Genomic DNA, 24,980 nt, shown 5'->3' with positions numbered 1-24,980 from the left:
AATTCACATTTGGTGTGACACTTGTGCAAATTTAACCAAAAAAAATGACAGGCAGAGGAAGGCTACCCTGCAGGGGCCGTCGTGGTGCTGGGATTCCCTTTGGCCCTAGAATGGCCAGTGTTCAGAGGGCACTTACCCTGAACCCCCAAAGTTCTGAGGACTTAGTTGACTGGCTATCACAAGACACCCAATCTACTTCAGCTTCCGCTCGGAACCTTGACGCATCATCCTTCTCCTCCTCTAGTTTAGCTTCGGGCATCTCTCATCCTACCACTTGCCCGCCTGTCGCCACCACCAACACTAGCACCACAGCAGCTTTACTTGATCCGTCAGAGGAATTATTTACACATCAGTTTGAAGACATGAGTGATGCGCAACCATTATTGCCAGAGGATGTAGTTAACAGGGATATGTCTGTCAGGCAGCATTACACACATGGACGTATGGTGTGATGATGATGTTGTACCCGCTGCTGCTTCCTTTCTTCAGGTGTCAGATAGCGGGGAAGGTGTTGATGATGACAATGTGTCCGTGGATGCCACGTGGGTGCCCGCTAGAAGAGAAGAAGAGGGGGAAAGTTCAGATGGGGAGACAGAGAGGAGGAGGAGATGAGTTGGAAGCAGGGGGAGGTCGTCTCAAGGAGCTAGTGACACAGTCAGACAGCATGCATCGGCACCGGGAGTCAGCCAGATGGGATGCCAATCAACGCATGCTGTTTCCACCACCAGAATGCCGTCATCGCAGAGCTCAGCAGTGTGGCATTTTTTTTGTGTGTCTGCCTCTGACAACAGCGAGGCCATTTGCAACCTGTGCCAGAAGAAACTGAGTCGTGGGAAGTCCAACACCCAACTAGGCACAACTGCTTTGCGAAGGCACATGATGTCACATCACAAACGCCTATGGGATCAACACGTCAGTACAAGCAGCACACAGTCAAAGCCGACATCCTCCTCCTGGTCCAGCATCTTCAGCCAGGTCAACCACTGCTGCCCTCCTTGCCCCCTCTCAACCATCCACCTCTGTCTCTCACCTTGAGCAGTTCCTGCTCATCTGCCCACAGTCAGGTGTCTGTCAAGGGGATGTTTGAGTGCAAGAAGACAATGTCTCAAAGTCACCCCTAGCCCGGTGTCTGACAGCTGGTTTGTCGGAACTGCTAGCCCGCCAACTTTTACCATACAAGCTGGTGGAGTCTGAGGCCTTTAAAAAATTTGTAGCCATTGGGACACCGCAGTGGAAGGTACCCGGCCTGGCACACAGTGTAGGGGCAAGGGTCCATCTGACCACTGATACCTGGTCTGCAAAGCATGGTCAGGGCAGGTATATCACCTACACTGAGCATTGGGTAAACCTGGTGACGGCTGCCAAGCATGGAATGCGTGGCTCTGCAGAGTAGTTGGTGACACCGCCACGACTGCCACCTCCTCTACTCCTCCTACTCCATCCTCTTCCATAACATCCTCGGTCGAGTCCTCTTCCACTGCTGCGTCTTGCTCCACATCACCAACACAAACCCAATTAGACCAAAAGGGGACTATAGAGGCCAAGGAACACAACTAATTACCTAACCCCAAGGCCGTAGCCTGGGGTGCAAAACACCTCTAAATAGTACCCCCTAAAACATAACTTTTATTATATATCCAATTAAAATAAAATTAATGTAAACCCAGTGAGATAAATATTAAAAATGGGATGTCAGGTAGGTTAGTGCTTGTGAGATCTGAGCATCATTGCTCCACTGTCAAGGATTCTGCAGTAGCCCTGTACGCCTACTCTAACACCAACTAAAAACACTAGATTGCCGCCTCTACATGTTTCGCCGTCTCCACGGCGTTTTCAAGAGGCAAACTGTGGCCCCTAGGGGCCTTTTTATCACCAACACCCCCCAGCTCCCCAGGTGCTATTCCACATCCCGGATACGGCAGTGTCACGCCATCTTGGGGTTGACTTGCCTCAAAGCGGAGAGTCACACTGCACCAGCGCTCCTGTTGGCCCTGAACGCACAGGTGGACCAGTGGCTGACTCCGCACCAACTGGAGACCGGCAAGGTGGTTTGTGACAACGGAACAAGCTTGTTGGCGGCATTGAGATTGGGCAAGTTGACACATGTGCCGTGCATGGCACATGTGCGTAATCTGATTGTACAACGCTTTGTTCTCATGTACCCAGGCTTACAGTATGTCCTGAAGCAGTCCAGAAAGGTGTGTGGCCATTTCAGGCGTTCCAACACGGCCATGGCGCACTTGTCAGATATCCAGCGGCAAAACAACATGCCAGTGAGGCACTTGATTTGCGACAGCCCGACACGTTGGAATTCAACAATCCTAATGTTCGACCGCCTGCTCCAACAAGAAAAAGCCGTCACCAAATATTTGTATGACCGGGGTGCTAGGACATCATCTGCGGAGCTGGGAATTTTTTTGCCACGTTACTGGAGGCTCATGCGCAATGCCTGTAGGCTCATGCATCCTTTTGAGGAGGTGACAAACATGGTCAGTCGCACCGAAGACACCATCAGCGACATCATACAAAAAAAAAACAATATTCGTAATTACGAATATATAGTGCTATATTCGCGAATAAAATTCGCATTGCGAATATTCACGAGCAACACTACCAAGGACACGTTTTTGTCTATGCATGCCTGGTTGCACCAATTACATGCATCGCATTTATACATTCCTGGACTTAGCGATTCATTTAGCCAATCCTTCTTTTTATTATCAAATGATGAATTTGGTGTTTGGAATTTTTTTTGCATTTACATAATCAACCATGTGGGAACAGGAATGTGATAAATTAATATATAGGACAATTCAGTACACTGCAATACCAAATGTGTTTTTGTTTTTGTTTTTTTTATTGAAAAAATGGGAAAAGGGGGGTGATTTTAAGTGGGTTTTTTTAAACACTTTTTGGCACCCCTAGGGGCCTTTTTATAAACAATGATTCAATGCCTATATAAATCAATTTAATGCACATGCTATACAGCCTGCCTATTGATCTAATAGACCAATGAATCAATTACTGAGTCCTGCAGACAGAGGCCTAGTATGGGCCTCAGGCTGCTCTGATAACTGATCGGCACCGCACGATTACATCATGGGTGTGTTGATCGGGCCACTTAACACCAGGGATGCATGGCCTAAAACTTTTTATAATGCCATATCTCATACGTCTGTCATTGTTGGTAGGTGTCTGCTGAAGAGTCTCTGCAGTTTGCTGTGCACAGTTTTTCTCTATTCTTGTACTGTACACAGTCAATGTGATTATACCCTGCAGACTGTCTTTTGTGTGCTCTACACTTCCTTCAAGGTCCCCCCCCCCCCTTTCAACAATCAATTTTTTTGGTCTGCTGTGTAAATCACTAACTATCCATGCTGCTATCTCTATAAGGGTGCATTCACACCACGATTGTTCAATACGGTTACTGGATCCGGCTGGGAGATGTAAAAAACGGGTGCTCCCGTATTCCAGCAGCACCCGGCACAAATCCCATTCATTTATATGAGCCGACCGGAGTCACTATCTGATGCATTTTTGCCCCGTGTCCGATTTTGTGACCAGACTTAAAACCATGGTATTCTTGGGTGAAAATTTTTTGTGCCGGCAGCTATTGCCTGTATGTCTCTATGAGGGGTTCAAATACAGGAAGTGATGGCAGGAGAAGCAGGGCTCTGTGCTTGAGCCGGGAGCATTTCACAGAGCCTCACTGCACTGCACTGCTTGTCCTCTGAGCCCTGCTTGTCCTCAGTGTACAGAGCCCTGCTTGTCCTCAGTGTACAGAGCCCTGCTTGTCCTCAGTGTACAGAGCCCTGCTTGTCCTCAGTGTACAGAGTCCTGCTTGTCCTCAGTGCACAGAGCCCTGCTTGTCCTCAGAGCACAGAGCCCTGCTTGTCCTCAGTGTACAGAGCCCTGCTTGTCCTCAGTGTACAGAGCCCTGCTTGTCCTCAGTGTACAGAGCCCTGCTTGTCCTCAGTGTACAGAGCCCAGCTTGTCCTCTCTGTACAGAGCCGTGCTTATCCTCGGTGCACTGAGCCCTGCTTGTCCTCAGTGCACTGAGCCCTGCTTGTCCTAACTGTACAGAGCCCTGCTTGTCCTCAGTGCACTGAGCCCTGCTTGTCCTCACTGTACAAAGCCCTGCTTGTCCTCACTGTACAGAGCCCTGCTTGTCCTCTGTTTAGAGCCCTGCTTGTCCTCTGTTTACAGAGCCCTGCTTGTCCTCGGTTTACAGAGCCCTGCTTGTCCTCGGTTTACAGAGCCCTGCTTGTCCTCGGTTTAAAGAGCCCTGCTTGTCCTCGGTCCACAGAGCCCTGCCTGTCCTCGGTCCACAGAGCCCTGCCTGTCCTCGGTCCACAGAGCCCTGCTTGTCCTCGGTCCACAGAGCCCTGCTTGTCCTCAGTGCACTGAGCCCTGCTTGTCCTAACTGTACAGAGCCCTGCTTGTCCTCAGTGCACTGAGCCCTGCTTGTCCTCACTGTACAAAGCCCTGCTTGTCCTCACTGTACAGAGCCCTGCTTGTCCTCTGTTTAGAGCCCTGCTTGTCCTCGGTTTACAGAGCCCTGCTTGTCCTCGGTTTACAGAGCCCTGCTTGTCCTCGGTTTAAAGAGCCCTGCTTGTCCTCGGTCCACAGAGCCCTGCCTGTCCTCGGTCCACAGAGCCCTGCCTGTCCTCGGTCCACAGAGCCCTGCTTGTCCTCGGTCCACAGAGCCCTGCTTGTCCTCAGTGCACAGAGCCCTGCTTGTCCTCGGTCCACAGAGCCCTGCTTGTCCTCAGTGCACAGAGCCCTGCTTGTCCTCAGTGTACAGAACCCTGCTTGTCCTCAGTGCAGAGAGCCCTGCTTGTCCTCAGTGTACAGAACCCTGCTTGTCCTCAGTGTACAGAACCCTGCTTGTCCTCAGTGTACAGAACACTGCTTGTCCTCAGTGTACAGAGCCCTGCTTGTCCTCAGTGTAGAGTGCTTGTCATCAGTGCACATAGCCCTGCTTGTTCACCCACACTTCCTGTATTTGGTCTCCCCACAGAGACACACAGACAGTAGGTGCAGGGAATAAAATATGCAATTTTTTTTTACAAATAACAAATACACATTTAATGGTATTATCTAATTATATAGTTTTTGTTAACGACAGGTACTTTAAACTAGCATCTGGCCACAGTGTTTAAAAAAAAAATCATGGGATTTTTCTGGAAATATTACATGCTATATCTACAACATTTTCTTCTTCTTGTGACCTTTTTCCTCACATTTGGAAGAGGGGTGTAGTTGCCCATGGCAACCAGATAGCTTCTTTAATTTTTAACAGGTCTCTTTAAAAATTAAAGAAGCAATCTGATTGGTTGCCATGGGTAACTGCACCACTCTTCCTCTGCACAGGTTTTGATCTCCCCATTGGGTGCATTTTTTGGTTCAGGGGCAGTTTCTTTAACCCCTTAAGGACTCAGCCCATTTGGGCCTTAAGGACAATTTTATTAAGTTTTTTCGTTTTTTCCTCCTCCACCTTCAAAAAAACCATAACTATTTTACATTTTCATCCACAGTCTAGTGTGAGGGCTTGTTTTTTGCACGACAAGTTGTCCGTTTTAATGCCATCACTCACTTTACCATAAAATGTATGGCGCAACCAAAAAAACACTATTTGTGTGGGGAAATTAAAAAGAAAACTGCAATTTTCACACCGTACAATTTACGGTAAAAATGACGTTCTTTTTTCTTTGGGTCAATACGATTACAATGATACCCATGATAACATACTTTTCTATTACTGTTGTGTTTAAAAAAAATCGCAAACTTTTGAACCAAATGAGTATGTTTAAAATCCCCCTATTTTGAAGACCTATAACTTTTTTTTTGTATACCATATTTGCTTATATAAAACGTAATACTTTTTTTTTTAATACATTTTTTGGGAATAAAATGTAAAAAAGAAGCAATTTTGGGATTTTTTTTTTACGTTAACGCAGTTCACCAAGCGGTATCATTAATATTATATTTTAATAGTTCGTATATTTAAGCACGTGGCGATACCAAATATGTATATTACATTTTATTTTACATTTACATTTTTGGGGGTGAAATAGGGAAAATGGGACCATTTTACGTTTTTATTAGGGGAGGGGGTTTTGACATTTTTTTACTTTTATTTTTTCACTTTAATAATCCCCATAGGGGACTATTTATAGCAATCATTCGATTGCTAATACCATTCAGTGCTGTGCAAAGGACATACCACTGATCAGTGTTATCGGTCATCTTCTGCTCTGGTCTGTTCGATCTCAGACCAGAGCAGAAGACCCGTGGAAGGCAGTGGAGGGGACCTCCATCTCCCATTCTGGATGATCGGATCACCGCGGCAGCGCTGCGTGCGATCCGATCATCCATATTAGTGACCGCAATGCTGCAGATGCCGTGATCTGTATTGATCATGGCATCTGAGGGGTTAATGGCGGACATCCACGCAATCGGGGATTTCGGCCATTACTGGCGGGTCCCTGGCTGCTATCAGCAGCTGGGACCTGCAGCGCATGACCCGAGCATCGCTCCGATGCTTGTGGTTATGTATGGGACGTAAATGTGCGTCCTGGTGCGTTAAGTACCAGCTCACCATGACGTACATTTACGTCCTGCGTCGTTAAGGGGTTAAAAACACAGCAAATTCTAGGTGTGGCTCTTTGGGTAAAAAAAAAATTGTGGTGTTATTTTGCCTTAGATGTTCAAATGTGTGTTGTGTGTGTTTTGTGGCTATTTTCTGTAGTGTTTTTTTCTTTGATAGAAATTTTTGAATTACATGATGAAAGAAACACATGACTTGTTATAATACACACAACACAAAATCACAATCGAAAAAAACTAAACAAAAAATGTGTACGCTATTTTTGGATAAAAGCTTAAAAAACTGATATGCTTTTCCTGTGGCTTTTCGGGCAATTTTTTTTATTTCTCTGTGCGCTTCCAAACGTAACTGCTTCTGTAAGGAACATGTCACTACTTTTTCAGTGCTGCTTTTGAAAAACACATTTTTCAAACATTTCCCACTAAAGTCCATTGAAGAAAGTGGGTGTGTTAATTAAGGTTATTTATGCAGTGCTAGGGTCCTGGTTTCAAAATCAACTACGCACCACATCTGTAAAGAGTTCGTGTTCTGTGTGGGTTTTCATGTGGGTACACCATTTTCCTTCTACACTCAAAATGCAGTACAATATATTGTTTTTTATTGATTTTTGCACTGTATGTAAATTTGCACTGTACGATTAGATTTCACTTTTTTGTATGTTAACAGGTAATGGCAGTTGATAACAAGGAGTTAATCCCCCCCCCACTTTACATTTATATACACTTTCTGCTCTTTGCTGCCACATCTGGTCGCTTAACCTTCTAAAATTCCCTAGAATGTTCTAGTACATAGGTGGGGCTATTATCCGCTCTTTATATAAACCTGAAAGTCACAGCTCTGGACCACGTGGTTTTAAGAATAGTTGCAAACGATGACCAGGATCTCGTGCACGAAGACTGGCTACTATGCTTACTATTGGAGAAATTCTGTAGAAGGACTTTATAAGGCCCTGATCTGAAGGACTTATTGAGGGAAATTTATCCAGGGTGATGTGGGTGAATTAATTCTCTAAATATGGTGCTAGTACACATTTCTTTTGAAATTACACTTCAGTACACCACTTTGTGTGGTTCCTTCTCTGGGACTTCTGCAACTTTTTAAACCGTTGCATTAAAATGCACAACTTTTAGCAAAATGGTGTCCACGGACCGTTTTGTAAACCGGTTCAGGGCTGATGTAAATCACAGTAAATCATGACCACCGAAAAAAGTTAACCAACTACGCAATTTTAGTAAAAGCTTCTAAAGCAAAAGTCACAATATAAAGTCTTTAAATAGAAACTGAGACAAACGTTGCTACAAATCAACACCACAAAAGCAGGAATGAACAAAAAATGCCCCCCCCCAATATGCGAATTTAGCTAATATATGACGAATATTCGTCCTTATATTCGCGAAATATCGCGAATTCGAATATGGCCTATGCCGCTCAACACTACTGCGGTGTTGATGATTGGGTTCACCATAGCCTCTTAGCATTCAGATGTCTCCAGGGAAGTAAGCATCAAGAGTTACATTTTTCTGCAGCACCTCTTACAGGGAAAATGTAGTATTACATTGAAATCTTTGGACTATTTCTGAAATGCAGGGGCATGTGAGATATTCCAAAGCATGAGAAATTATTTGAGGTAATTATTTAGAAACTTAGGAATGCATACAAATGTTATATGGGAGAATTGGCTGTAACACTTGTAAATGTGTTATCTTTTTGTATCATTTCTGAATATTAAACTAAGACAGATGGCCAGCGGCTTAGGCAAATATTTTTCAACTTCATTGTTTCACAATAATTCCTTAACAAAAACTCTTGTGTTAATAAGCAAAACATAAAGGATGCTTGCTGTGTAAATGTTTAGCAAAAGATTCAATCCTTTTTTTTGTTTTTATGGTTATACGCTTTGCAATCTGCCGCGACCTGATCTGTAAGCACACTAAGTTAACATAACTAAGTTGACACAAAAGAAGCCTTAGAAGACGAGCACTGGTCTCTCCTTTTAATCAAACCATACAGACTGTTTAGCAATATATATAATTTATTTACATTCAAGTCACCTAAAAGTACTATACACCTTCAGCGGAATGAACATAATATATACATAAGGCCAAGTGTAAATACTTGAATGCACTTTAATACAGAATGTAGAAAAAAAACACTGATCATTACACATTTTATTGTTCAAATGACTTTTCTTGGTCTGAAAATAAAAACAACACTTGTGCACACGCATCCACAGTCAAACACACTCAGTCATTCGCTCCTGGAGCAGGGAGTGCTCTCTTTTGCATATACAGCTGGCTTGAGGGTTGAAAGGGCCAATGAATTCTATTTTTGGGTGGATTTCTCCCTCGCTTGGGTAAAAAATGACCTCTGTTACACCCTCTAAGGTTTGTATGGCTATTAAGTAGGGGATGTATTTGTTTAATGGGAATTTTTTTCAATTGCACCTTTCTTCACTTACCTGGGTATGGGTATTACATCTGAACAACACAAACACTGGGTGTCACTGTCGCACCTTCACTGACAAGGTAGCAATACAAGACACTTGGTTTAGAGAGAGAGAGAGAGAGAGAGAGAGAAAGTAAAGTCTGTAGTGATTGGTGGGTTGACTTCCCATAAAGGGGCGGTAGTGCGTTTGCGCTCCAGTGCAATATGTACCAGGTGGTGTTGGTGTTCTTTAGTAGGGTCCACAGTAGTTAACAAAAACAGTATAGACAATGCCTTCTTCAAACACAGGATGACTGTTCAAGTTTGACCTTTCAAAGAAAATATTATGAGAGCAGCATTTTTATAATGTATTTGGCTGCACACAACTGAATGTGGCATCTGGCTCTTTCTAATCATCCTGCTCTGCATAAAGGAGCTGAACAAATCATTAACCCCTTCATTGCAGAGGGGTTAAAACCATGAAAAAGATATGTTTAAAGCCCTCTAACCCACAGTTTCCAGGGAGGGAAGGGCCATTTTAAAGAGTAAAACCCACAGATCAATGTTGGGAGTTTGAGCCCCTTGGCCAAGCTTGGACTTAGGACTTGCTGGAATTAAGCAGGTGACTGATAAACCTTCAGCACTCTGCTTCTGACATCATGTACATAAGAGAGTCTTGTTTCCCAATCTCTGCCACAGCAGCTGCCAGTCGTGCCAGATTCCCATTTGGAAAGTTTTGAGCTTCCCAAAGATTTAGAAGGATGGCGGTAGGACTTGATTTGGAGATGATGAAACCCAAATGGCTGTAAAGTAGAAAAGACAGAAGAGACTTTATTAGAAGCAATTGGAATAAATTGGATACCTGAAATTGTACAATAGAATGCCACATAATTTTTTTTGTTTCATTCATACAAGGAAAAGATTTTGAGAAAATGTCAGGCCAAACCGTGCCACCCATTCTAACTGCCCCACTTGTGTTGTTAAATTATTCTCTATCGCATTATATATTTCAGCCAGAAAGTTAGAAGACTAATTAAAGAAATGGAGGAGTCGGATTATTGTCTGACCTAATGCTTCCCACTTTTTCAGTTGACATTTTTAATTAAGACTCCAAAAACGTGTATCAAATCTAAATCGCTTCTTTGAAATTTTAAAAAGGTTTGAAAATTATAAATATATAAAATATATTTTCAATGCAATTAAGCTGCTTAAATACCAATAAATCGTTAATTAATGCACATCTCCAGACACCCCAGACTATAAGAAACAATTACTACATAAGGATAGATGACATAAATGTAATGTGAGCTTTATTGTTAACACTTTGTGGACACCCCATATTTTTGAGCCATAAGGACCATGAATTTTTTGTATTTATATTGCTGCATTTGCATTGTCGCAACTTTTTATTTTACTATTACTGTAAACTTTTAAGGGTTTGTGTTTTTTATGCAGGATGTATAAGGTTTTTTCTTTATTCCAGGAGGGGGATGGGTGCAAAAATCCCTCAGCAGATTCAATATTGTGTTTTGAGTTTTTCTACCATGCATGAAAAAGAACAGGTTAATTTTAATCCACAGGTTAGTACGAATACGGCAATACAAGAAAATAGTTTTATTGAATGTTTTAGTATACTTTTGCGCCATAAAACTTGTTTTATGGAAAAAAGTCATTTTTGTGTCGCCTCATACCGACAGCGATAACTTTTTATTTTCTCATAAATACAGCTCTGAGGGCTTGTTTTTTTTTTTTTTTTTGCAGAAAGGATGTGATTTTTTTTTTCTCTTTAGGGGTGGAATACAATGAAAAAACCCCAATAATTCTATAGTTTTCTGTGTATTTTTGCCTGGCATTCAACGTGGCAATGGAAATATATTTATTTAATATATCTTTATATTTTATGGTAAAATATAAAAAAAGAAAAAATTATTTAGAAAATATATACTAGCTGATTACCCGGCGCTGCCTGGTTTTTCCTACCTTATCCTTGTGGGGGAGGAAAAGGTACAAAGGAGGAAGCTTTTGTCCTCATGTCCTGTCCTTATATCCTGACCTCATATCCCCTCCTGATATCCCAACCCCAAATCCCCTCCTCATATTCCGACCTCATATCCTGTCCTCATGTCCTGTCCCCATATCCAATCTCCATATCCCGACCGCATATCCCCTCCCCATTTTCTGTCCCTATATGCCATCCCCATATCCCGTCCTCATATCCTGTCCTCATATCCCTTCCCCAGATCCCATCCCCATATCCAGTCCTCATTTCCCGACCCCATATCCTGTCCTCATATCCCATTCCCATATCTAATCCTCATTTCTAATCCTCATATCCTGTCCTCAGATAGGTATGCATTGTGGTAAAGATATGGTAAGCTGAAAATAAAAGGGGTGTGTCTTTGAAAGATAGAGCATGGAATGCGGGGAGGATGCGGCTTGCCAGCCGTACTGACGCATTCACCTTGCATGGGACTTAAAACAAAAACCCCATCCTTCACATATGGGGGTAGGTTAGGGATTTATTTAACTATTATATATTTTTATATTACCTACAAGCCCAACACGGCTAATAATTTAATCAACAACCTACAAAATTAGCCCAAAGATATAGTCAAAAAATTCATCTTTATTATGTATACAAAAACAGGTAGAAAAAACACCCATAAAATGACCCACCCTTAAAAAAAAAACAACACAAAGCTAAGCAGGATATCACTGGGATATATACAGTAATCGGTAATGCCAATATACAATCTAGCAGTATTAGTTTGGTCAGCACATAAGAAAACAATATCTTAAATCAACACAATACCTAATTGTGACATGCTGACGGCTTCCCAGTGATGATCCTGCAACCTCGACACGTGTTTCGGATGATTCCTTTCTCAAGAGGCGCTCAAATTATTACATATTTTTATTATTATATATTTTTGTTTGACATATAAGTAACGTGACCAAGTATTATCGCAATATCTCCAGCCTTACGGAAGTTATGCTAGAACATACATTTCTCATAGATTTGCATTGGCCTTTAAACAAAAACCCTGACCCTCGCAAATAAGGGTAGGTTAGGGTAAAATCACCTATTCTATGTTTGTTGTTGACATAAAAGTAACATGTAAGTTTCATGTTAATATCTTTAGCCGTTTGGAAGAGATGCTGGAACATACACACATACACACACACACACACACACACACACATTGAGTTTTATATATACAGTATATATACTGATGAAGGCTACGTGAGGTGGCCGAAACGTCGCTGTACATTTTTTGGTGATAATAAAGCCACCATTCACCAATACTTCTGGAGTGCTGCTGTGTCTGTTGTTGCTATATATTTATATATCTATATGTTTGTATATACATATATATTTACATTTATTAGTCCTCTTCATCAGGTCCATAGGTCCAAGGACCTGATGAATAGGGCTAAGCCTTCGAAACGTGTTGTCCAAATAAACCCTAAATCTTTGTTTTATTATACTATTGTCTGTTTATTTCGAGTAAAGGCAGTTTTATCCAGCCAGGAGCACTCTCTCTGAATGTCTAATTGTTCCTATAGACTCCCAGGGATCTTAGCGCTCACTGAGGTTTCTCTGAGAAACAACTTTGTTCAACACAACGCACAGACATTTTGCTGTAGAATGACAGTAAATTCACAGCAGGTTTGCAGTGAATTGTGTGTTACAAATAATCTGCAACATCTGGACCCAGACATTTACTGACAATATTAGGTCTCTGGCATGTAGACAGAAGCTCAGAAGTCTGAGTTCCTTTGTTAGGCCACATGGCTGTCCTAGATAAAATGATCCTGTTATATTCCTACATAAGCTCATATATTGATAAGGATTTTCTTCCAGACAAGACTGTCCAGAGAAATTGTCCAGAAAGGTAGAAATCATTTCACCATAGCTGGGAGATATTGTGATCAATCCCTTTATGCTCTATGACATTGTTGGGGTTGAGGCCAGACTAACTCTATCATGTGCTATAGGTCCCTCCCCTGTCCATGAGGACTGGGGTGAAGACAGGACAGCCCTCATTGCCTAATTGGCTGAGGTGTGGACATATGACCTATTACCATTTCTTCAAGTTACCCCCTTACACACCATAAGGATCAGTGCATGCTGAAAACATATAAAGACATACTGTAGTACTGTAGAAAAATACATTTTCTTAGAAACACATTGTAAGATGCAACCGTGAGATGCAGCAGGAGACCTTAGGAGGTAACAACCACCAGAACAGGGTTCAGAATAGCCAAAGGTGACTCTGCTGCATGACACCACAATTATATGTAATTTGTATGTACTATAAAAAGTTACATATATAAACTACAATCTGCAAATAGCGATATCATGTTGTAATCATACGGACCCACTTAATAAGGGGGGTTGTCCCTTTCCCGGTAGGCCATGCCCCTTTTCAATCAAAGGGCATTTTCCTGTTCTTTTTGGCGCACACAGCATACTAAATGTGGCTTGTTTCATGTGTGTATGTGGAAATAAAATTCTGATGTGAGCATAGTAAATGTGGGCCAATGTAATTTATCAGTCCAGTTATAATTAGCCAGGTTCTTAAAACAATAGAAAGCTAGAAAATCACTTTACTGTTTCTTCTTTTTATGATAAAGGATTCTTAAATCCTGAATAAGTTTTGCGTTGAATGTCTCTTTACTACACAGTACATTCAAGAATACTTTTAAATGATTTTGCAAACCAGTTTAGTGATCATTCTGGGAGCACAGGGTTGAATGGAGTAAAGAAATCAGCCATGTAATGGTACAAACATTGATTTCTGGATTGAGGCATGTCTCAAATAGGCTTACATTCACATGAATGATTTTTCTTATGTTCCTGCTGGCACTCATTCACCTTCTTACCTAGCACAGCATGACGTTTGGTTCACATAAAGGACAAGCATAGTTTTTGACTGTGGTCCCTTAGAAATTTTATTGTATACAGTGAACAAGTACAAATGGGGACAGTCTTTGCACGTTAGAGAGTTACATGTGAGGTGAAGCATTGTTCTGGGCTTACTCTACATTGTATTTTTCTTGGATTGGCTGAGGTGGATATCAAAAGTTTTTTTTCATTAAAGCGGTTCTCCGGTGCTTAGACATCTTATCCCCTATCCAAAGGATAGGGGATAAGATGCCTGATCGCGGGAGTCCCACCGCTGGGGACCCCCGTTATCTTGCACACGGCACCCCATTTGTAATCAGTCCCCGGAGCGTGTTCGCTCCGGGTCTGATAACCGACGACCACAAGGCCGGCAGCGTGTGACGTCACGCCTCTGCCCCCGTGTGACGTCATGCTCCGCCCCCGTGTGACGTCACGCTCTGCCCCTCAATGCAAGCCTACGGGAGGGGGCATGACAGCTATCACGCCCCCTCCCGTAGGCTTGCATTGAGGGGTGGAGCGTGACATCACACGGGGGCGGAGGCGTGACGTCACACGCCGTCGGCCTTGTGGTCGTCGGTAATCAGACTGATTACACTGATTACAAACCTGGTGCCGCGTGCAAAATCCCGGGGTCCCCAGCGGCGGGACTCCCGCAATCAGGCATCTTATCCCCTATCCTTTGGATAAGGGATAAGATGTCTTAGCACCGGAGAACCCCTTTAACATCTTCTTTTTTTTTTTTGTTAGATTCAACCAGGATAGATTAATAGTCCGGCACTGCTGCTGCACAATCTGGCACCCAAACAAGTGCAGGGAAGTCTCTACTGGTTGATATCTAGTGGTGCTCTGACAACTGATATTTAGTGGTGCTCTGACAAACCAGCCATTTCGCACTTAGTGCTTCATCTTGCCAGAGGTGCGAAACAGCTGCTGTAGCCTTGTGGTACCCCCCAATGTATGCGTCCACCCCTACCTTGTAATGTGAATATATATTAAAGTGTACCTGTCAGATCGCCCCCCCCCCAAACTGTTATATGTTGCTCAGTACCTCATCCTGATCATGTATATCTAATTTCTATGTCTACAACCTATATTTGTTTCTGAATTACCTTTTATTTACTTGCCATCCATTCAGAGGCATGGGGTGTGTCCCTCTCTTCTCCTCACTGTGATGACTCCTTCCCCTTCTCCCCTCACTCTGCTCTGACTCACAGAGGGCCCTGGACCTGCCTGCAGCCTTGTCAACCACTCAGGGTGTCCATTACTTGTTTACCACTGGAAACTGCAGAACTGGTATGTGTCCCAGGAGGCAGGGGGACCCCTAGTGGCCACATTTTTTACTTGTTTTTTTCAAAAATTTCTGATGAAAGCAATCACAAAACATATTGTTTTTGCATGCTTTATAACATATCAAAGTTATTGTATCTGACAGTGCCCATTTAAGAATAAAAAGAAAACCTGACGAAAACAATGGTTAGTGCCGGCTATCTATATATTTCATGAACGTCTTTTTTTTTGTTGTTAGGTAAACCCCCCTTCCCACCACCTCCATGGGGTAGACCAGAAGCAATGTGAGAAAATATTATGTTACTGAAAGAGTAGTAGATGTGGATGTGAATTTAAAGTGCATCTGTCACATACATTCGCAACATACAACCACACCTGGCCATGCCTTGCAGACAGTGTGGGACACCAAATTCTTTTTTTTTTTAGAGGGAATAAAGACACAAGGTTGCCTTAAAAAGGTATGTTTGGCACAAAAACACTAACCCCTGCTAGGCTATGATGGTGGTTGTATGTGGTAAATGTATGTGACCGATGCACTCTTAGCATGTCTAACATAAACATATATCTCTTCAAAGCTAAAAATAAAAATAAAAAGGAAATCGATATTACAGCTGACTAAATGGACCAGTGGAGTTTTTCTGCCAACAGTCCTCTATGCTATTAGGGCCCATTCAGACAACATAATATCTGCCCAGTAAAGTTTTGGGTGGACTTTCCGTCCGCAGCAGGTGCGGATTCAAACATGGCAATGGCAATGCATGTCTGAGTGGATTTTGTTGTAAGAACGAACATGTACTTTCCTGAATTAGAATTCAACCAGAATCAGCTGGAAAAAATTCTGCCGCATGTGACAGGGCTATAACTGGGTGTGAAGTTAATCAGAAAAGTTCCAGTTAACCCCTTTTACAGCTCTCTGAAAAATATCTTCCCAGCCTTTATAAACTAAGATGCTAGCTATAGAATACTTTGTACTTAATTATATATATATATATATATATATATATATATATATATATATATATAAAACATAAAGGATGACCGCAGCACTCAATAGTAGTGAAAAAATCAAAAAAGTGGCTTTATTCCAAAAGCAAACAGCAGCGACGTTTCGGTGTTCTCACAACACCATTCTCAAGCTAGTTGTGAGAACACCGAAACGTCGCTGCTGTTTGCTTTTGGAATAAAGCCACTTTTTTGATTTTTTCACTACTATTGAGTGCTGCGGTCATCCTTTATGTTTTGTATGAATTGGACCCAAGACCAGGGCCCCTAGACTGCTTGCACCATATTCATTTTTTCGGAAGTGCTGCCTACCAAAAAAGCTATATATATATATATATTCTATAATAGGATCTTTGTCAGGAACATGTATCATTGTCAAACAAGTAAAGGAACGATACATTTTAGATTCTGAATCCATAACACTGTATAAAGTACTTAAGGACTACGTTTGACTGATCTGCTATAGATGATCGATCAAGCTAACACTGAGCCTCAACTACTGTAGACACAAAGGAGGGCAAAACTGCTATATGCCAGAAATTCTCAAAATAAGGACTATAGTGAACTCCAACTACTACTGCAGCACCTATTATAGGCAGCAAATAGACACAATGTGAATTGATTGTGTACAGTTGCAATCAAAATTATTCAAACCCAATTGCGAATTTACCAAATTTCAAACACAAACAATGTAAATAGCTCAATACAACTGATATAACAAGTGGTTTCTTAAAGGAGTACCCCAGCCTCAGGCCCCTTTCAAACTATACATTCATCAATTTTTAAAAATCTGTTATATGCTTCGTTATGAAAACCCTGAAAATGTGCCATTAAATGGCCGTTACAAAATCCCATTTTAGTCTATGGGATTTTTACATTATCCGATTTAACCCGTCATAGCCCGTTATTAATAACAGACGTTATTTTGTGACGGGAGAAAGAACGGAAGAAATAGTGCATGCACTATATCTACCGATAAATGTATAGTGGGAAAGGGGCCTTAGACAACGTATCCCCTATCTACAGTTAGTGCTGTTAGTTTCCTAAAAAGGGGTATTCTGTCCCTAGACATCTTATCCTCTATCCAAATCTTCCTGAAGCATCCGGATTTCATTTAGAATGCCGGCTGCGGCGTCGGAGGCTAGTGACATCACAGCCACACCCCCTCGGGACATCAAACCAAGCCCCCTCAATGCAAGTCTACAGGAGGGGGTGTGGTGGCCATCACGCCCCTTAACATAGACTTGTATTCAGTGAAAGGCTGGGCCGTCACAAGGGGGGCATCGCTGGCCATCCGGCACAGAGCGAAATTCGCTCTGTGCACTGGATGACTGGGGTACCGCAGCAGAGATCGCAGGGGGTCCCAGCAGCAGGACCCCCCGCGATCAGACATCTTATCAACATATCTAGGGGCGGAGTATCCCTTTAAGTATAACTATTTGTGGAGGGTGTCAATATAAATCTTTGCTCTGGATAAAGGGCCTCCTAGGTTTCTCCATGGATTATTTTCCATGTTTTTCATTAAAATTATTTTTTTTCTGCAGCTCCCATATGCAAATTTTTTATGTTTTAAATAGCTAACTATTTTGTTTTCTTGAATATTTCCTATAATTATTTACTTTAATTATGTTTATATTTTCTTCTGGAGAATAACAGATTTTATCTAATTGCTTCAGTTCACTCTGGCAGGAATAGCTAATAGGGGTCTCGGAAGATTCTGCACTCATTAGCTGGTAGGAGTAGCCAGGCTTAACAGGAAATTTACTTCATTCTCGGGAGCAAAGGTGGATATGTCCATCCATAAATTGCAGTAGCAAACTCTGAAGTGCTATTATTTACTGAGCATCGGCTTGGACTATGAGTGTCAGGAGTTTACTCCAGATAACACGATAAGGTAGAGCCCCTATTAGGAAGGGATGTAAATAAGACAAGGATGTTTTGATTGCAGCATAGATGCCCTTACACATTCAATTATACTTAAAGCCAATGTTTTCAGGTTATATTGCAGAGTTTATAATGTACTTTATATAGCAATTAATTTTTGTCATTCTCTATAAATGTATATTTAAAAGTTGATATTGTTACTAAGCTATTGTAAAGCACTAGTATTGATTTCCTTTCACTCTTCAGCATTTGCAACATGATGAATGGTGTTATTCTAAAATACGTCTTCCTTGTAAAGCACTGAGCTATAAAAAATAGTCATGCTTGTTGGGTATAAACCTTTTTTCTGAGTTAAAGGCATTTTGAGATGTTAGCTAAATACAATTTAATCATTCTACACCCAAAAGTTATGTAATTTTAGAATGTGATAGATTTTTTATTATAAGATCTCTATTTGCTGTTGGTGAACTTTTCATTAACTTTCTTGTTTACAAGAAAAAAAGTCTTTCTTCTGTGCTGATATTTTGCTACAATGTATTAGTTGTAAGAAGTATTAGGGTATGTTCATACTACAGAATATGCACATGCAGAATTGGGCTCGGGAATTCCGCTGTGTGAGCCTTAAAGGGGTACTCCACCCCTAGACATCTTATCCCCTTCCATAGACTTGCATTGAGGGGGAGGGTGTGACATCACAAGAGGGCGGAGTCGTGACGTCACAATCTTCCGTTCTCGTGGTCGAGATAGTATTAGCCTGAGGGCCTCCAGCGGTTCCGAAAGCCGTTACAGGTGGGTGCCGCATGGTAGAATGTGGGAGTCCCCAGTGGCGGGACCCCCGCCATCAGACATCTTATACCCTATCCTTTGGATAGGGGACAAGATGTCTAGGGGTGGAGTACCCCTTTAAAGGCATACTCCACCCCTAGACATCTTATCCCCTATCCAAAGGATAGGGGATAAAATGTCTGATCATGGGGGTCCCGCTGCTGGGCACCCCTGCAATCTCTCCTGCAGCCCCTCGAGTCATCACTGCACAGAGCTAAGTTTGCTCCATGTGTGATGACTCACGATACAGGGCTCCACCCCCTCATTATGTCACACACCGCCCCCTCAACCGCCCCCTCGTGACATCACGCCCTGCCCCCAGCATGACTCCTGAGATCAGACATCTTATCCTCTATCCTTTGGATAGAGGATAAGATGTCTAGGGCAGAGTACCCCTTTAACATTGGTGTGAATGTGTCTTCCATGGACCTGTTGATGCTATGAAATTTTAGTGACAGATAATTCTTCTGCTGAATTGATCCACCAAAGGAATGACCCAGTTTATTCTTTCGATGCATTGCTGTCAATTGTGTCTGCTCCGGTCCGACCAGATGGAGTCTCTGAGCAGAATTCCTGGTTGGAGATTCCATACCCTTGTATCTGTTATATTGGACTTTCACCATCTGAATGTAAGCAAGAATTTTCCCCTTCACCAACAGCAAACAGAGATCTTGAAAAGACTGGGGAAGTGTTTTACAAAGTTGCAAGCTTTACTTACATAAAAGCAAATGTTTGAGTTTAATATGAATTTCTACTTCTCAGATGATTACAATTTAGGTCATAAACATAATGCTTAGTGACGAGTGACAGGTGCCATATGTTCTCGAAATTCGCATATTCGCTATGTTCATTCTCTTAAAAAAATATGATATTCCTCATTATGAATATATGTTGCTATATTCTAAATATTCGCAAAATTGCGAAGTGTCGTAATTCGTGGTAAAAATTAGCATTTCGAATATTCGCGCTCAACACTAATAATGCTCCAACAGGTTTCCATTGCAGGTATACAGGTATAGCAACTGTTGTGTGTAATTTATAGTACTGGTCTCTTTATAAGTGGCACAAGTAAATATTTGTCTCTAGAGCCTAAGTATAACTACACTATCTGCGAGCCTTATAGCACACAGTAGATGCCGATGACAAGGAAATTATTCTTCCACTGTACAAATCACTAGTCAGACCATACATGGAATACAATGTACAGTATTGGGCACCAGTGTACAAGAAAAATATAGTGGTGCTGGAGAGGGTTCAAAGATGGGAAACCAGAGTAATACGGGGAATGGGAGGACTACAGTACCCAGAAAGATTATCAGAATTAGGGTTATCGAAAAAACGCGACTTAGGGGCAAGCTAATAACTATGTGTAACTATATTAGGGACAGTACAGAGATCTCTCCCATGACCTATTTATACCCAGGACTCTATCTATAACAAGGGGGCATCCTCTACGTATAGAGGAAAGAAGGTTTCTCCACCGGCACAGATGGGGGTTCTTTACTGTAAGAGCAGTGAGACTGTGGAATTCTCTGTCTGAGGAGGTGTTCATGGTGAACTCAATAAAAGAGTTTAATAGGGGCATAGATGCACACAACAAGGAAATAATAATACCACTGTTCTGAACACTAGTCAGATCACACATAGGCACCAGTGTACAAGACAGATATAGTGGAGCTGGAGAAGATTCAAAAATGGGCAACCAGGGAAATGAGGGGAATAGGAAGACTACAGTACCCAGAAAAAATATCAAAATTAATCACGGTGAACTCAATAAATGAGTTCAATAGGGGCCTGGATATATTTGAAGAGTAATATTACAGGTTATAATGACTAGATTCTGGAGAAGGGTTGTTGACCCAGGGGTTTCTTCTGATCGATTTGGAGTCAGGACGGAATTTGTCTCTAAAACGAGGAAAATTTGTTTCTATCTATTTTTTTTTTTTTTGCCTTCCTCTCAATCAATACTACAGGATAATAGACTGAGCTGGATGGGTGTATGTCTTTTTTCAGCCTTACAAACTATGTAAGTATGTCCAATCCCCATGCATTCCATTCTCTTCATGTTGAGATGTTGAGGCTTTACTGCAATCAATATATTTTTTTCTCTTTTTGCTTTTTTTTAGTTTGCATTAGGCTTTTGGTGTGAAGTTTAGAAATTCTTTTAGGCTGCCAAGGAAACAAAGCACTTTGGAGGGATATCTAATAACTGTGACATTTTCATTTACAGTTTTTGAGTAGAGGGTACAAAAAGGGGCAATAAATGGCTGGTTGCTATGGTTTTTGAGCTGGTGCTTTTATCTTTAGATTGTAAAAGAGATATAGGTGAGAAGGACAAGCATTTTCCATGAAAAAAAGCATATTTGTTAAAGGAGAAGTGTTGTGTATCTAAATCAGTGTATAATAGAGATTTTCCCTGAAACAAATGTACAACTGTAATGATTTCTCAGATTTGGGTCCAAAGATTCCTATAATTCCAAAAAGGAGGAGAAGTGTGTAATACCAAACACAAAGAGCAGTCAGGAGCGCTTCTGCACAGATTTTTTCAATAACTCCCACCCTCTACCACCTAAACAGTGATGATGGACTCAAAACTTCCACAGTCTTATATACCAGTTTCACGCCTGGCTGCTTCTATTCACAACGGTCAGCCCAAAGAAAGCAGATTCTGTATTACAAAATAGCAAAGCAAATAATTTTAAAGAAGCATTTCAGGCATTTTTTTTTTTTTGCTTATATAGTGCAGCTTAGGTTATTATTGTTAATAATGTAGAGGTGCTTGTACATGCCTTGTGCTTTCTTGCTTTATCTCATGCAGCAGGCATAGGATAAGCTCCATGTTGGTTTGCAATTGAAGTGGGGCTGTAATGTTGTCTACATTTTTCATGAGTTCTCTGGCTTTGGTTGTGGTATTTTGTCATTGCACCTGTTTAGGCTGCTAGTGCTAGAGTTCACCCATGTGAACTTTTTAAATGTATTAAATGTGAGAACTCATTAGAAGTCGGTTGAGGTTGGTATACATTATGCAAATTTTTGATGCGTTTTCTCATTCAAAGTGCATTTGTTAGAGAAATATTGCATAAGATAAAATTGATTTGACCTATATTCACACAGGGTACCATCCACATGTCCACATCTGTGTATATACATACACAGATGTGTATGTATATACTCAGATGTTGTGGCCACTACTATTTGCAGAGGCGGCTCTACCATTAGGCGAGTTAGGTGGCCGCCTAAGGCCTCGCATTAGCAGGGGGCCTCGTGGCCACCTAACTCTCACCCCCCAAGAAAGTAAAATGAGCGGCAATGCGTATAATGTGTGCATCACCACTCAGTATTGCTCCCTGCTCCTGTACTCACAGCTCTGTAGCTCTTACCGTGCATGCCTGTCGCGATGACTTAATCTCATCGTGCATGACTTGCACCAGAAGTCCTATGCAGGAAAAAACTCAGGCTCAGGCTGAAGGCACAAAAGTCCACTAGAGAGTTTTTTATTGAGCACAAAAAGGGTTTAAAAACAATGCAGAACTGTAAATCTGGAACTGCTGTAGTGACCCGCTCTGTTACTTGGCACCAATGACACCTGTACCCAGGCAGCTGCCCAGTATTTTAGACACTACTGTCCCATACACAATACTGTGCTGCCAACCAACACTATGTAGTGACATCTTGTCAGTGAGGGACTCATGCTCAAGTTTCGCTTAAGGCCTCACAAAATCTAGAGCCGCCTCAGACTATTTGTATCACAAACATGCATCTCCAGGGGAATATGTCGGTCTGGCTTACAAATCACACCCCTCCCCCACATCACACCCTGCAAAACCATGACCCTTTCTATTTTTGGCCTCCAAACTCTTCATCACAGCTTTGCCCCACTTGAGGACCAGATATGAGGGCGGGATATGAGGATGGCATATGAAATTGGAATGTGAGCTCATTGGGGGGTATTTATCAAAGGATTTATGTGTCTTTTTTAACGTAACTTTGGCGCAATACTTTGGCGCAGTATCTTTTTGTGCCAAAGTTTGCCCCATCTTCTCCACTGTCATTTTTACAACTTTCTCAAATTCACACGGTCCTGTGTGTGATTTCAACTTTAGTCAGTAATTCATCATTTGTGCCAATTGATCTTTGGCGCAATTTTGGCGCAAATACCGTTTTTTTTTTGCGCAAATCACCACCAAGAAATTTTGCACTTGGAAAACACACTTAGCAATGTAAGAAAATGTAAAGGCGTCAAAATACATTAAAAAGGGCTGCTCCTTCACCCTCCGTTGAGCCAGCATTGGACATGGCCACACAGGTTCAGGAAAGGTAAGCACTAAAGCAGTGGCCTCCAACCTGCAGACCTCCAGATGTTGCAAAACTACAACTCCCAGCCGTTGGCTGTCTGGGCATGCTGGGAATTGCAGTTTTGCAACATCAGGAGGTTGGCAGGTTGAAAACCACTGCACTAAAGTAACAAAAAAAAAAAAAACTACTCAAGTTGAAAATAAAATCCATTTCACATGGTGGCTATAAACTCCACAAAAGACAATAACTCATGTCGCTTGCTGATATACTGCAGGAGGGACTCCGAAATGGCTGCTCTACAGGGTAAAATACGCTGTCCTCTGTGGTAAGTTCTGTGTAAAAGGCGCTGTGAACAGCTGATTTCAACATTTGAGCCAAAATTACTAACAACTTGCACCAAATGATAAATTTGGTGCATGTCCACGAAAACCAAAGTGAAAAAAAAAAAGGGTAAAAAGAAACGGTCAACAGGCAAAATTGTTCCTTTTCCTCTCCCACATGATTTAAGTAGGAAGACCATTTAACGTCACGTACTCTGCTAGTAAGATAGAAAAAGGGATCAAAAATTTGATGACTACAGTTTACAGCTGTGATTTTCACGTAAGCAACTTTAAATGGCCTGCTTCCTTTACAAATTCATAGAGTGAAATAAATTATACAGTGCATCTGGTTTTCTGGTGTCATGAAATTGGAACTGAAGTCTATACTAGTTTTGAGCTAAGGTAAATTTGAAAGTGTGACACACGTGTAGCTATGGCTGAAAAGAGAGATCTAACAACAGCAGGATTTTACTGAAGACCAGCATGTGAAACATAGGTTTTAGTACATTCAGAAGGAGCTTTATTGATCTCTGTGCAGCAATCTTCTCCTAGTTGCAGCTGCAGGCTCTCACCATGGGGCATAAAACAGTCATGTGAAATGGCTTTATGGTAGGTACTTCACTGGTTATGGCCATGCATGAGGACCAGCAGAAAGAATAGTAGATACAAGAATTGTGAGTTATGGGTCATCTGGCACTGCACCTCATGTCATGATATTTGTGTATGTATGGTCATTTATGCTGCACTCTGACTGCAATTATGCAGATTGCATGTTTGGGCCCAATTTAGGGACATTATCTTGTTTGGTATTATTATCAGTACTAAATTGTGTGCTATGATTGTTAAAGGGGTACTCCAGGAAACTAAACCTTTTTAAACGCCCATCCTTTTCCTCTCATCAACCTATTTAATTATCATTCATTAGCTACATAGAGCAGTTTCCCCTCTTTGGTTGTCCCTTACAAGCATGAAGTGAGGGAATGACATCATCCAGCCATCCACTCTGTCTCTGTTAAAATCCCTCTTGTAAGCAGCCCCTACCCTCCTGAGAGACACAGACGGTTTTTGGTGCGGTGGAAAACCGCATATGGGGCAAAAATGAGCAGACTGGAGTCAGCGTTTCACTCCGGTCAGTTCTTTGAAATGAATTACATATGGGCGGCATACAGCAGGGATACGGGAGCACCCAGTTTTAGCTCCCCCAGCCGTATGCGGTCCCGTATGACTGAAAAAATTATGTGAACCCAGCCTAAGAACAGTGAGAACTCCCTGCCAGAGGAGGTGGTCATGGTGAACTCTGTAGAAGAGTTCAAAAGGGGTCTGGATGCCTTTTTGGAGAGTAATAGCATTGCTAGTTATGGATTCTAGATTTATAGGGACAGAAGGTTGATCCAGGGATTTATTCTGATTGCCATATTTTTTA

At 41.9% G+C, this 24,980-nt stretch overlaps 1 protein-coding gene across 3 annotated transcripts in view; it reads right to left on the bottom strand.

Moving 5' to 3' along the window:
* Positions 1–8,624: 8,624 nt before the first annotated feature.
* The window catches only part of UNC5A (unc-5 netrin receptor A), a 420,372-nt gene continuing 404,016 nt past the window's right edge, over positions 8,625–24,980 (bottom strand). For all 3 annotated transcript variants that reach the window (XM_056574721.1, XM_056574723.1, XM_056574722.1), the window contains one exon: positions 8,625–9,837. In XM_056574721.1, the coding sequence (XP_056430696.1) occupies positions 9,672–9,837 (166 nt within the window). In that variant the 3' untranslated portion in view covers positions 8,625–9,671. The remainder of the gene's footprint in view (positions 9,838–24,980) is intronic.

The sequence above is a fragment of the Hyla sarda genome, chromosome 4 (genome assembly GCF_029499605.1).
Source record: "Hyla sarda isolate aHylSar1 chromosome 4, aHylSar1.hap1, whole genome shotgun sequence".
Classification (NCBI taxonomy): domain Eukaryota; kingdom Metazoa; phylum Chordata; class Amphibia; order Anura; family Hylidae; genus Hyla; species Hyla sarda.
Note: the sequence above shows the minus strand (reverse complement) of the source record. Positions and strands in the feature narration are given on the sequence as shown.